Genomic DNA, 14,809 nt, shown 5'->3' on the forward strand with positions numbered 1-14,809 from the left:
CTTGATCCAGCTCAGTGTACAGTACATGGGGACCTATTAGGTTATGGAGGGTAAACTCCAAAATTCTTTTACTTAATACATGTATTCAGAATATATACTGTATATATTACATTCTGTACAGGCTGCAGTTCTTCAGAGTAAAAGTATGTTTCTAAAAATTACTTTGATACAGATTGATAAGATTTGAATGAATACTGTACCTTGTAAGAAATGAATAAGCGGAATGGTTTCCTTTCCCCCTCCCCTCCAAGGTATTTTGGTTCATCACAAGCTTTAAATGGAAAATAGGCATGGCAATCATAAAAAATAAAGCTATTAAAAACAGTTCTAACTTGAGTTGTTCAAATTTTTAAAAAAATTAAAAAAATTAGAAACAAAAGTAATAGAAAATGAACATATTGTGTTCCTTAAATAACCAGATGTTCTTTTCTTCCTGAAGGCAGTCAAGCCTATGAATAAAAGGTTGTTTTAAGTTAACTGTGAATTTTGTAAATCTGTTTTACCCCATAGCAAATAAAATTCTAACACAGCAACAGAAGCAGAATCATTTCATTTGTGTATGTGGCTATGGTTGTTTTAACCTTACCACTATGACTTAATATGAAACTCAACAGTAATACAGACTATTTCCATTTCAGAAGTTATGCAAAGAATTATCAACTATCTTTGATCAGAATGCTCATAGCACTTGTGTGAATAATTTATTCCAAAAGAAAGTCTTATGAATCTCTGAGCAGTGATATGACTGTAGCTGAAGTAAACTAAAAGTAAAACAATGTGATGTATGATATTACTAGAAAGACACTTTGATTTTTATATCCTTTTACCTTTTTTTTCTAAATCTATTTAGGGCCCATGAATAGATTTAAGGCCATTTAATCAATCAGTTCCAGAATTTAAGGCCATTTAATCAATCAGTTCCAGAAATGTGTAGCAGCAAAATCCTGGATAAATCATTTGGAACAAAGTTCCCATATATGTGTCAAGGATTATTCCATCCCTGTTTATATATTGATGGACCATGAACACAGAGGGATCACAGAGATTAAAGATTCCCCTTTTTGGTGTCCTGATATTTTTCATCTCTTTCAAAGTTTTTTATAAATGTTGGCAGAGCCAGACCTTTTCTCACCCTGTGTAAAAAGCTTGTTGCAGGCAGGTAGGCCTTGTTTTGTAGGACAGCAGTCTCCAGCTTTTCTGACTTTGTGGACCAATGTGGGGGGAAAGGGAATGGTTCTGTGTAAATAGTAGGTGTGCATGAATGATTGTGTATTTGCACAAATGATGGGCATATGCACCTTCTGCTTGCACAAATGGAGCTATGTGCACAAATCAAGCTATGTGGATGCTTACCTGCTGCTTCTGCAGCTTGATTCTGAATAGGCCAAAGCCCCGGGGTTGGGAATCCCTGCTGTAAGAACTAGAGTCATTTCTTTCTACATATCCAGCAAAGCAGCTATCCTCCACTATCTCAGAAAATGTGCCCCACTTGGTACAAATGGACTCTTCAAGTGGGGAAAGAATGAAACCCCAAGCTCTAGAGCCATGATGGCGAACTTATGAGCCATATTTGGTGGCATGCTAGCCATCAGCTCCGGCATGCACGGCCAGCTGATTTTTCACATTTCCAGAGGGCCAGGGGAAGCCGTTTTTTGCCCTCCCCAGGCTTCAGGAAAGCCCTCAGAGGCGGAAGCCTGGGAGGCGAAAAATGGCCCCAATGGGCCAACCGGAAGTTCAGAAACAATTCATTTCCGGCTTCTGGAGGGCCTCCATGGGGCCAAGGGAGGTCGTTTTCGCCCCCCCCAGCCTTCAGGAAAGTCTCTGGAGCCTAGGGAGGGGTCACAGGGGGTTCGCGCACACATGTGCAGTTGGGTGTGGGATTGAATGGGCGCGTACGCATGATAGCTATAATACTCAGTAGTGTCTGTGGTCCTGTAAATCCAGATTGGCTGGGTATATATGCCATTATCAATTTTGGAAAAACTTCATGAACTTATTTTTGTAAAAGAATTAGACATTCCTCAACAATCAGCAAGCTATTGTGGTTGTATAAACCATTCATGGGGGGAAAAGCTCAACCTAGGCCCGAGTTCTATTGGTTTTGAACATGGAATACCTGGATTTCTAACTTGCCCATGCTCCCAGATTCTACCTAGTGTTGGACGTTAGATAGCTTCAAATCCATGAGCCTCAAATTATTTGATTGAGTGATAAGCTTTAGTTCCCTTTGTAAAAGACACATTTTGATTTCTATTTTAAAAAATCCTAATAGAGGAAGAAGAGAAGGTTCTAAAGTCTTACCACCCAAAATATGCTGATTTCTACTGTGTTTAGCAAGCAGGAGACCATAATGATATTTGGGGATCATCTTGGGAGATAGAAGAAGTGCAGCCAAGGGAATGGTCAGGTAAAAAGAATCTTAACCTGCAGCATGGATATGGATGTGGCAAATAGTTCAGAAGAAACCTCCCGTAGTTTCTTGGCATAGGGGGAAAATGTGCTTTTAGGCTTGCAAGATTCTGTTTTGTTTTGTTCCAAACAATATTCTGAGTTGGGTTGTATTGTTATGTGTTATTCATTCTTCTATTTATATATTATTGAGACTCTTTTTGTTGTGATCTTGAACTGGGCAAAACAGTGTATCATAGGGCAATAATTTTTGAACCATAGTATCTCAAATGGGTTTACAGAATGTGTTTCAAATCCAGGATCCATGACTCTTGAAGGAATGAAATGTGGGGGAAATTGTGGCAATGCAACTGGGCTGCTGCTGTGGTCGTGAGGACTCTTCATTCTATGTCACATTCTGTGACAGTTTCCCAGCTAGTCTCACTTACTTCCTTATCCTGCAACAGCCACTTATCTGCACATTTTGATATTGGGAAGGGAAGGGAAAGGAAGGGAGAAAAAAAGGAAGGAAGGAAGTAACGGGAAGAAAGCACCCTTACTTACCCCTCCTGGCCCTTGCCAACACTGCCCTTTTCCAATGTGTGATGCCCCCACATGTCCCTCCAACTTTCAGCTCCTTCCCACAAGCAAAGTAAATGGGAAAGCTGGTAAGAATTAAAGAAGGAAGGAAAATTTCTGATGTTTCCTCAACTTCCCAAAAGGAAATTTTTTCTCCACCTAATAGTCATTTTGTTTGTCTATTTTAGTAAGGAAATATCTCAGAAATGATGGCCGAATAGGTAATGGGTTGTCTAGTAATTATTAAAGCTGCAAGAAATGCCCTGTTTATTACACCTTCCCTACAGTAAAATACAAAACTCTAGCTACATGAATGAAAAATTTCCCTCATATTAAAGTTTAGCAGATTATTTTTTTAATCTTAATAATAGGGTGATGATATTCTATCACCATAACAAATGGTTGTTTCAAAATATCTACAATATTTTAATCATTTGAGACACTTTATATTTAAAGATTATACTCAGTTAAATATAGTGCTCTGTATAAAATAACTTAGTGGGTGAAATGTTTCATTAGTCACAATTATTTTTACAAATACGATTTAAATAATAATGAACATCACCCATTACATGTAGCTATTGTTTGTTCATTTTTAATTTAATCCACAAGTCACATTATCTTCCTTGGTAGAAGAGAAGGAAGTCAAACTTCAAAGTAGGAAATCTTAGTAGTTAATAATTATAGGCCTTCATAGTTTAAGGACTATTACATTATAGTTTATGTTGTGCTCTTGTTTATGTACAACTGATAAATAGGCGGCTGGTTTATAATTTCAACATAGACTTTTTTTTGCTATGTGTTATTATTTTATTCCAGAATTTCTTGAGCATTTTTAATTGTACTGGTCTTTCCCCATATTAAATATTGACTGACTGACAGACAAACTAGGAAATCAGAACTCTCATGTTCCATTCAATCCTATTTTAACAACTCTGCTGTCTTGCCTTACCTCTACTATCGGAATAACCAGAAAATGAAAATAAATCAAAATGTCCAGCCAGGATTGGGAGAAATTCTGCCTAATTAAAAAGGGGCAAATACCTCATATAGAAATATCAGAAATCCCTAATTCTCAACACTTGAAAAAAAGACAAATTAAGGGACATCTAGGCCATGATCAAATAGTATCCTGAAAATGATCTCAGTATGCCCCTCCAAGTTCAGTCCAACTTAGATATCAATCAAGAAGGACCAGTTTTAAAAGTAGCATTTTTTTTTTCTTTTTCCATCCTTCGGCTGATTCCCTAATTGATGTTTTGTAGACTTGGAAAAAATATTTCTATATCTTTTTGCCCTAAAAACCTATCACTGGGACCTTTGAATTTTTTCTGTGTTGTCTATTAATAGAAACTATTTATTTCTCCATGGCGCTGCTTGGAGAGTCCAAGGAAGGGTTAACACAGCCTATCTGCCCAAGGACTGAGTTGATTTTTTTCCCCTGGTCACGCCTCCTTTGTCTCCCTAGGATCAGTTTTAAAAACTCAGTCCGCCCGATAGGACGTAAATTGGAAGTTCCCGGCCTTTGGACAGATAGGCTGGGTTCCCCAAGAATAATCTGTTAGTGTAGGTTAGAATAGCAATTAGGATTTTTTCTCTTTATTTCTTTCTTTTTTAATTTCTGATTCAGCTTTTCTTTATTATTAAGAGTGATTGTGATCATACAGAGGCATTGGAGGAGCCCACCTGCTGCACTTGCGGTGCAGGACATCAGCTATGACCACTGGTCTGGCGGCTGGCGGTGAGTGCGGGGACGGTCAAAGCTTCGGCGCGCCCCCGGCCGCTTGTTAAGGAGATTTTCAGCAGGATTTTTCCTTCAGCGGCGTCCCTGCTGGCTCCGGAGGTGGCATTGGTGCGCTTTCCAACGGCCAAATTAGGCGCCTGGCTGTATTTCTGGCCGTTTTAAAGTGCGCGAAAGTCGCGGCGGCCATTTTCTCTGGCTGATCTTTCCAGCAACAGCAGGGAAAAGCTCTCCGACTCGCCGCACCTCTCTGCCTCTAAGCAGATCGCCGCGGAGGGCTTGAAGTGTCCTGCTTGGGTCACCGGCAGTACCGGAGTTTCTCTAGTGGCCCTTCGAACTGAAGGGGCGGCTGTGGAGTGTCCTGGTGACTCATTCCAGCCTTCGGAAAATTCCTGGATCTGCAGATGCTTGGGAGCCGGCTGGCCAGCGTCAATTGCACTTTTCCAACAGCTGAACTGTTCTCCACCTGTGCAATCATGGCAGATGAAGGTTTGGAGCAGAGGGAAGAGCTGGCAGGGCCATCCGCTAAGCGCTATAGGCCAGATCCCTCGGGCCAAGGGAGAAGAGGTGGTAAGGGGGCAGGGGGCAGGTCTTCCCACAGCTCCTCAGGAAATAAGGGCCCCAAGCACCTAGGGGATAAGAGGCTTGAGGGCTCCAAAGAGCAACCTAGTAAGGCCCAGGCCCTTCCTCCTCCTCAATCCTGTGAGGCTGAGCTGGGTTCTGCCTTAGCCAGACAAGAGAGAGAGGACTCTCTCTCTAATCAGGGGGATCAGTCTCCTTCTATCAGTGGTAGGGATTCCCTGTCTGGTTCTCCTGCTGCTTCACTGGGTTATCCAGATTCCCCCAGTTCCTCTGTAAGGGATGATTTGGAGCCTTTCTATGGCTGCCCCCACATGGAGGGGCCTTTGGCTCCTGCTCACTCTGCGAGGGGTGGAGTCTCTTCTAGGCCCAGGCCTGTTGAGGACAAGGGCCCAGCTATTTCAGCAGAGATGAGAGAGATCATTACTCAGGCCATATCTCAAGGAGTGGTTGAGGCCCTGCGCCAAAAGGAAAGAAAAAAGGGTAAGGCCCCAAGGGCTACCCCTTCCCAGGTGGCTGGTAGGAGCCGCGAACCTGGTTCTCCAGGTACCTCTATTACCACAGAGGTATCAACGTGGGAAGAGGAAACTGTAGATGAGTTTCAACTTTCAGAGGATGAGGATATGCCCCCCAACAAACCGGCCTTCACTGGTTTGTTCAAACCTTCCTTGTTTAAGGCCATCTTACACAAGGCCAGGGCCTCTAAGGAGTTAGGTACCAAACCTAAGGATAAGACCGCTATCCCAATTCCGCAGGACCTTAAGGCGGGCTTATTTAGTGAGACCACCCCAGATCCGGAACTTATTCCAATTCCTGACATGTTTATGGACGTGGTACAGCGCCAGTGGGTCAGCCGGGGACTCTGGCCAATCCCAGTGGCGCGGACAAAACCTTGTTCCCTCTGGAACAGAAGTTAGAGGATGTACTAAAGATGCCTGAGGTGGATGCTTCAGTGGTTTCTCTGACCTCCACTTCTTCCCTTCCAGCTGACCTGTTAGAGGGTTTGAAGGCGGAAGACAAGAGGTCTGAAAAGGCCTGTCATAAGACGCACCAGGCGGCTGCCTGGGCGATCAAGGCATCCACCTCCGCTTCCTTCTTCACGAGGGCTTCCTTGTTATGGCTACGCCAATTGAGATCCAAGCCTCCCTCTGAGGCATCTCGCTGGCGCCATGATCTGGACAAAATAATTACTGCAGTAGAATATTCTACTGACGCTTCCCTGACTGCTGCAAAATTTGCATCCAGGGCACTGGCTTCCAACGTGACCTTGCGTCGCTTGCTATGGCTCCGGCACTGGCAAGCAGACATGAAGGCCAAGTGGAAGCTGGCTTCTGCACCCTTCAAGGGAGGTTTTCTCTTTGGGGATGCATTAGAAAAGTTTGTGATTGAGACGAAGGACAAGCGTAAGGTCCTCCTGTCCACTTTTAAAAAAGATGAGAGAAAGGGTTCTGGGTCCTTCAGAAAACAGGCCTTTCGAGCTCATGACAACGCCCAGGCCTCCACCTCTTCCTATCCCTATCAGACATCCTACAACCAGTCTAATGACAGGACACAGGACAGGGGCAGCTTTAACCCCAGGGGTAGACAGCACAACCAGGGTTCCTTTCGAAAACCTCTTCGAGGGGGCTCCCACAACCGGCAGTTCAGACGTGGCAAGTGACCCCCACAGCTCCGCTCCCATCGGAGGCCGCCTGCAACTTTATGCAGACCGGTGGGAGGAGATCACCACGGATTCGTGGATTCTAAATAACATCAGGAGGGGGCTGACACTGGAATTTCTATCGTTTCCTCCCCGAAAATTTATTTGTTGCCCTTTGGCCAAGAATCCCGTAAAAAGGTTCTTCATGCAAGGAGAGATCGATCATCTTCTGCTAATAAACGCCATAGAGCCCGTTCCCCCGGAGCAGGTAGGGAGGGGGTTTTACTCCATTTTCTTCCTGGTCCCCAAGAGCTCAGGGGGGTGGAGGGCCATATTAGATCTGAAGCGCCTGAACCGGCATCTGGCCTACAAGCGCTTCAAGATGCAGTCCCTCCAGTCCATCCTAGGATGCATACGACGAGGCGACCTGCTCACCTCCATCGATCTCAAGGAGGCGTATCTGCATGTGCCCATCCATCCGGCCCACAGGAAGTTTCTTTGACTGTGCTACAACGGCAGACACTATCAATACAGGGCGCTGCCGTTCGGACTCTCTCCGGCACCCAGAACGTTTACCAAGCTTCTTGCAGCTGTGGCGGCTCATCTGCGCAAGCTTCCCATCCGTCTGGAGTGCTACCTCGACGACATCATCATCCACTCGAGGAGTCAGTCACAAGCGGCGAAGGTTGTAAGTGTCACCATTCGCACCTTGTAGGACCACGGGTTCTCTGTGAACATAGAGAAGAGCCACCTGGTGCCTGCCACACGCATTCAGCACCTGGGCACCATAATAGACTCGGTATCGTGCCAAGTTTTCCTGTCTCCAGACAGGCTGCACAATCTCAGGAACAGAATTCGACAGTGTCGCAGAGCTACATCCTTACCGATCGTCCAGCTATCCCAGTTGCTGGGGATTATGATATCTTGCCTCAATGTGGTTCCCTGGGCACGTCTTCATGCCAGGGAATTGCAATGGTTCCTCCTGCCAATGCAGAGGGCGAAGGCGAGCAACTCAACCAGAAAGACCATGGAGGATTCCCCCAGAGGAGGTGGTCTTGACCCAAGGGGCGATCATTCATCCAGACCCCAGTGGCTTCAACTAGCCGTTTGGCGCTTGAGGGGCAGCTCCTAAGGGATCTGTGTCTCTCGGACAAGGTCATTCAGACTATTCAAGCTTCCAGACGACTGGCCACGACTCGCATATATGAAGTGACTTGGTCTGCATTTTCACCTTGGTGCAAGCAGCAGAACATTGTTGGTGTTGAGGTGTCCGTGCCTCAGTTACTGGACTTTCTCCAGGCCGGATTGGACAAGGGTTTGGCACCTGCAACTCTCCGGCGGCAGGTAGCGGCCTTGTCTACCATTCTGGCGAGACATCACTCTCAGTCCCTGAGTCATCATCCCCAGGTCAAGAGTTTCCTGAAAGGGGCCTCTAATTTACGACCTCAGGCGGTGCATAGATACCTGACCTGGAACTTACCGTTCGTTTTGCAGGCTTTGACCTCTTCACCCTTTGAGCCTTTGAGGAAAGTTTCTCTACGTCATCTGACTCTCAAAACCGCTTTTCTGATAACAATTACCTCAGCTAGACGGGTGTCTGAGATTGCTGCCTTCTCTGTCAGGGAAGAGCTTTGTATCATCCACCCAGACCGTGTCATTTTGCATCTGGATCCAGCCTTCTTGCCGAAGGTGAATTCTCATTTCCACAGAGCTCAGGAGGTGATACTCCCTAAATTCTGTCCCAAATCTCAGCACCCCAGGGAGCGCTGCTGGCACAAGTTGGACGTGCGGCGTGCTGTTCAGATCTACTTGAAAAGGACTAAGGATCTCAGACACTCTGAGGCCTTCTTTGTGTCTTTTCAACCAGGGTCGTTGGGGCGCAAGGTTTCTTCGTCAACCATTGGGCGCTGGCTAAGGGCCTGCATCAAGATGACTTACGAGCGCCAGGGCAAGACGGTTCCGGCCCGGGTGACGGCCCACTCCACGAGAAGCGTGGCCACAACTGCGGCATGGGCGACCCAGGTGTCTATCCTAGACATTTGCAGAGCTGCTACATGGGCTTCTCCCACGGTTTTCATTAGAAATTACAAGATAGATTCCTTTGCCTCTGCCGAAGCCTCCTTTGGGAGAAGAGTTTTACAGCAAGTGCTTGAGGCTCTGGCCAGCAGTGACATTTCCCGCCCTGGGACACTATAGCTTGTGTATGTCCCTTCCTTGGACTCTCCAAGCAGCGCCATGGAGAATGACCGTTGTTTTACCTGAACGGTCGTTCTCGGGGCACTGCGGGAGAGTCCAAGACCCTCCCAGGGTTGATAAGTGACTACATGACTGTTCCGTGAAGTGGAAGGCGATTGGAACTTCCTCGATGGTCAAGACCTCGTTTTTAAAACTGATCCTAGGGAGGCAAAGGAGGCGTGACCAGGGGAAAAAAATCAACTCAGTCCTGGGGCAGATAGGCTATGTTAACCCTTCCTTGGACTCTCCCGCAGCGCCCCAAGAACGACCGTTCAGGTAAGACAATGCTCATTTTAGAAATTGATTAAATTTCTAAAAATTATTTTAGAAATTGATTAAATCTGAAGATTCTTGGATACGTTTACAATAATGATTATCTTCAAGAATAGATCTTTAAAAGTCTGTTTCCCTCTTCCTGAAATTCATAGTGATTATATGAGCATTAACATTTTAATAATCATTATTTAAGTCCCGTTACAGCAAACTAATATTTAATATTATTAATGATTCAACTGAATGATTTGGAGAAATAAAAAATGAGGTGTGTGTGTATACAAATATGTTTATATATAGCATTTTTGTTTATGCTTAATGTTTCATCTTGAATGTTTTGATAAGTGGAGAAAAAGGTTAGATGCACCATCTAGTGGTTTGTTAAATTTTGTTAAGATAGATACACTGCAACTTGCGATTGAATAATTATGTTTAATGCATATATTTAAAAGTCAGTACTTTTAATTTAAATATTTTGGATGGAAATATGTTGGTCACATTTTAAAATGTTTTAATTATGCACTCTGACAATTCTCTCTCTTTCTCTTTCTCTCTAGAGAAATCCCAGACCTATAACTCACCAATTCCAGCAGAATTTAGATTACTACAAAGCACGTGGAGCTGACTTAATGAATAAAACTCGGTAATCATGCTTTGTATGTTATCTGTAAAGGTGCTTTGTCAATAATTCCGATACATATTTCAAATATATATTTATGTATATTAGGAGCCAGTAACACCAAAAATAGTAGCTAATTATTCAGTGATGATAAGAAAATATTAGAATCATTTTCTCAATCTTAGAAAACTGAATTGACACAAGAAAGACCTTGTCTATTGTCACACTTATATTGCTCTAAAACCTAATCAAGTAGACTTGATAGAGATTATTCCACCTTATGTGCCACAGCCAATTGTAAACAGCATTCAAATTAACATGGAAAATTCTTCTTCAGTAATTTGAGACTCAAGGGACTATACCGATTATTGAACATCTATAGTGATACTTAGAATTTGGGCTATAAGAAAATACTTAGTTACTACAATTTTAAGACTGCTGTTATTTACATAGTTGATTTCTCTTCCCAGCCCCCCCAGTTATTCTATTACTTCACATATAATTAAATCGTATCTTTCCTTAGCTGTCAACAACCACAAAATCTACAAGGCAAGATTCAAGGACATAATTCTTCAGCAAGTTATTGCTTTGGTATCTAGAAAGATTAGATGGTGCAGCTATAAAGATGACTTGCTTTGGACAAATTTTGTCATATTACTCAATTATAGCTACCATTTTTAGTTATTGTTGAAATAGGTCTTTCTCACCTGAAATTGGAGCATCTTATTCACTAGAAATCCATACTACTATGAGAAAAAATAAAAGAGAAACCAACTAAGTGTTCAAATCCATGTGGATCACATTTACATTACTTTGATTTCCAAGAATTTGTGCAGATTTTAAAAAATAATTCACAGTATTATAGCAATTTTTCTTTTCCAACGCTCATATGCAAAAAGAGATGTCCTTGAATCAACTTTATAAAACAAAACATTTCATTTACACAGACTGTAAAAGCTGAATCATTGCACAGCTTTGTTTTAAAAATATCTCATTGATATTCAAGGTCAATTATTCTTATTATGATTAACAAAATTGTTTTCTCCATGTATTGCATTCATGTATCCTTGACATTCATTTAAACAATACTTTGTTTTTAAATATTTTTCGTAATGACCATAAGGTAACCAACCTTCTTTTTTTATCAGTGTTGTCTCTTTTTCTAATATCTTTCCATCTTCACGATGATAGTAAAGAAATGGATTTTGACTCCTGTATTATAGTCTTAATCATCTTACATTTATGTTTCAGAGTATTCAAAACTAGCATAAAGATAGAATTTCATTTGTTAAAGTATCTATATCATGGACCTTGTTAAATTTGTAACAGCAATTTAGGATGGTTGCTATTTATGTCAAGGGCATTGCAAGTTAAGAGTATGTATGTACCCAAAAAGTTAATGAACCACCAAAATTATTGTACAAGAGAAAGGGGGTCATTATGAACAAATTACCTCTAATTGTAATGATGTACAGTCAGCTTATAAAACAATGTGAATACTTCCCCATAGCATCCTTCTTTATTAGGAGGAAGAGAGAGATTGAGAGACCTGAAGATAGTTTTAGAGCATAAACTGAAGACAGGCAGTGTGAGCCTTTGCAGATACTAATTGTTAATGGCAACAACAAGAGATATTGAAAGCAGTAATGTTCACTCTTAATTTTACCAGATTTTGGTTATAGAAAGGCAAAACCTATTATTATCTGCTTTTAACAGTAAGGTCCCTAAATCATTACTTTGGGGGATAAAGGAAGGAAGTGGACAGGGTCCTCAACGTTGTCAATAGAATCATCCTTCAGTTAGATCCTTACCCTTCCTGATTGGTGAAAGCCTCCAGGACAGTGACTAGCAGGTATACAAGTAGTAATTAACTTCTCACTGCAGGTGTGTTCCAGGGTATTTTAAGAAGGCCCTAGTTTACCCTCTCCTTAAAAAAAAAATCATTTGATCTCACCTTCATGGATAGTTATCCTGGATTAGGAATTGCTGTGTTCAGTCACTCAAGCCTTAGTCATCTCACATTTGAACTTCTGCGTTCACTTTATATGGGCTACCCTTGAAGAGCATTTTGAAGCTTTGACTGGTGCAGAGTGTAGTGATGTGGACAGTTTTAGGGTCCCTAGAGTAGCCCATGGTACATTATTGCTCTGTGAAATGCTCTGGTTACCAGTTTGCTCAAATGTGTAATTCAAGGTGTTGGTTATTACCTTTAAAGTCCTGCATACTTGAAGAACCCTCTCACCCTGATGGGACTGGCCTGTCCCACCTGCACTAGCAGAAGTACTGCAGATGCAGTCAGTCAAGGAATTTCAGCAAGATCAAATAAAGTGTTAGTACCACTTTATAATGCTGTGATAAGAGCACATTTGGAATAGCATCCAGTTGATCACCACAATATAAAAAAGATGTTGAGATTCTCTTAGAAAGAGTGCAGAGAAGAGCAACAAAGATGATTAGGGGACTGGAGGCTAAAACATATGAAGAAAAGTTGCAGAAATTGGGTATGTCTAGTTTAATGAAAAGAAGGACCACAAGTGACATGATAGCTGTGTTTTAATATCTAAGGGGCTGCCTCAAAGAAGAAGAGGTCTATCTATTCTCTAAAGCACAAGAAGCAATGGATGGAAAGTAATCAGTGAAAGAACCAATCTATAACTAAGGAAAAATTTCCCAACAGTGAGAATAATAATTAAATAGTGTAATGACTTGCTTCCAGAAGCTGTGGGTGCTCCATCATTGGAGGTTTTTAATAAGACATTGGACAACCATTTGTCTGAAATGGTATTGGATTTTCTGCTTGCGCAGGGGGTTGAATTAGAAGACCTTCAAAGATCCTTTCCAACTCTTACTCTTTTATTTTGCCATATTAAACATCTTACCTCCTGAGATGAGATTGGCTCGCACCCTTCTGACCTTTAGCAAGAGCGTTAAAATTTGGTTCTGCTAGATGGCTTGGGACCCCAACAGTGGAGAATCACACTGGAAGTGGTTGATTAATTAATATGCAATCCAAAGTTTCCCCCCTCCCCCAAAATCTGGCTCCCTCTTTCCCATCTTGTAATTATGATTTGACTTTGATTGTATTTTCATTTTGTTCCCAATTTGAAATATTTATCTCTGATGGTTTTAATGTTTGCATGCTGTAAGCTGCTCAGAATCACTTTGAAACAAGATGGACAGCAAATTGGGTTAGTGAGTGATCTTGGTTATAAAATATTCCCAAGGCAGACAGACAGACAGTAAATAAAACTGTTACTGTGGAACAAAGTTCAGTGTGACTTTCAAAGGCTCCAGAAAATGAAAATCTACCTCCCTAGAAATAACTAGTGCTATAAGTAGAATAATACTGCATTATAGTTTCTAGAATCATTATAATATTTTCTTCAGATGAGGAGGGTCCTCAGTTAGAACAAATTCATTTGGAAATTTTCTGATTAGTTCAGTAGTGTGAATTAAACAGGATATCAGCAATTTCTTTTCTTTTCTTTTCTTTTTCAGTGTCAATGCAAAGGTTGCTCCTCTGAACATGAATAAGGTTTCTAGTAGCTTATTGAATTTTGGTCGCAAGCTGATTTCCCCAGCAATGACTTCTAGCAGTGCAACTCTTCCAGTTCCAGGTAGCAGTGGCAATGTTTCTTCTGTTGTCATGCCCTCAAGGATCACAGTAGAACTCCCTTCATCTCAGCAGCAAAGAATGATGAAATCTGAAAGTGTGCCAGTTCAGCTAAGCAAAGGTAAAAATATGCCATTCCTGTTTTTGAAAACCAAATTCTATGATAAACCAAGATGAAGAGCTTTCAGCATAATGTAGGATGGTGATATGAAATCTGCATATCAACTTGAACATTACTCATCTTCGCTTGCTACCGTGTCCTATCTGATATGATTTATGTGCCAGATTTGCCAACTCTTTACCAATTTCAGTTTTCTTGTTTGCTTTATTTTCTTTCTCATTGCATCTCTATTTGACTTTGTCCAACTTCTGTTGTTTGCAAATCCTGAATGCATAATACAGTTAGGTATGTATTCATTTCATAAATCGGGGGCATCCAGCAAATTTCTTTCCAAAACTTTTTTTTTAAAATATTGCTTGGTAATTGAAAATATGAAATGAGAATCAGTTTGCTATAAGCCAAATGACAATGTTAAACAAAATTTTTATTTTCTATTTTGTGAACAAAATATAAAATAGGAGGCACGCGCACATGCGCAATGGAGCTAGGCTGGGGCGATTGCTGGTGTGCCCAGAGAGAGGGCTCTGTGTGCCACTTGTGACACGTGTGCTATAGTTAACATAATCAGACAGTCAGGATGGGAGGTAAAAAGTCAAGTTGGTGGTTGTGAATGTGCAAACAAATTTTGTATTACAAAGGAGCAGTATTTCATTTATGTCATAACTACTTCTTAACATTTCTATTTCCCCACTGCATAAATACTTATTTTACATTGCATTGTCATTAATTGTGTCAAGTTCTAGCTACAAATAAAGGAATATGATTATTCTATAATTGATATGACCTGAAGTTCCAATTCCACTTATGTGATATAAATTTTATTTCCCTGCTCAAATGGGATAAAAAATAGGCGTAAACAAGTGACCGCACAATGCATATTTATTCTGAGATAATTATTTCTTATTTTAGCAGAATACAACTCACTTTCAACCAAATTGACAACAATCCCTATCATCATCTAAGTCAGTGGTTCTCAACCTGTGGGTCGGGACACCTTTGGGGGTCGAATGATCCTTTCACAG

At 41.7% G+C, this 14,809-nt stretch overlaps 1 protein-coding gene across 3 annotated transcripts in view; it reads left to right on the forward strand.

The window, feature by feature from the left end:
* The window catches only part of TBC1D5 (TBC1 domain family member 5), a 407,032-nt gene that overhangs the window by 341,390 nt on the left and 50,833 nt on the right, over nt 1-14,809 (forward strand). For all 3 annotated transcript variants that reach the window (XM_081970868.1, XM_081970866.1, XM_081970867.1), the window contains exons 16-17: nt 9,992-10,077; nt 13,552-13,787. In XM_081970868.1, the coding sequence (XP_081826994.1) occupies nt 9,992-10,077; nt 13,552-13,787 (322 nt within the window). The remainder of the gene's footprint in view (nt 1-9,991; nt 10,078-13,551; nt 13,788-14,809) is intronic.

This window comes from Natrix helvetica (genome assembly GCF_964273705.1).
Source record: "Natrix helvetica genome assembly, chromosome: Z".
NCBI lineage: Eukaryota > Metazoa > Chordata > Lepidosauria > Squamata > Natricidae > Natrix > Natrix helvetica.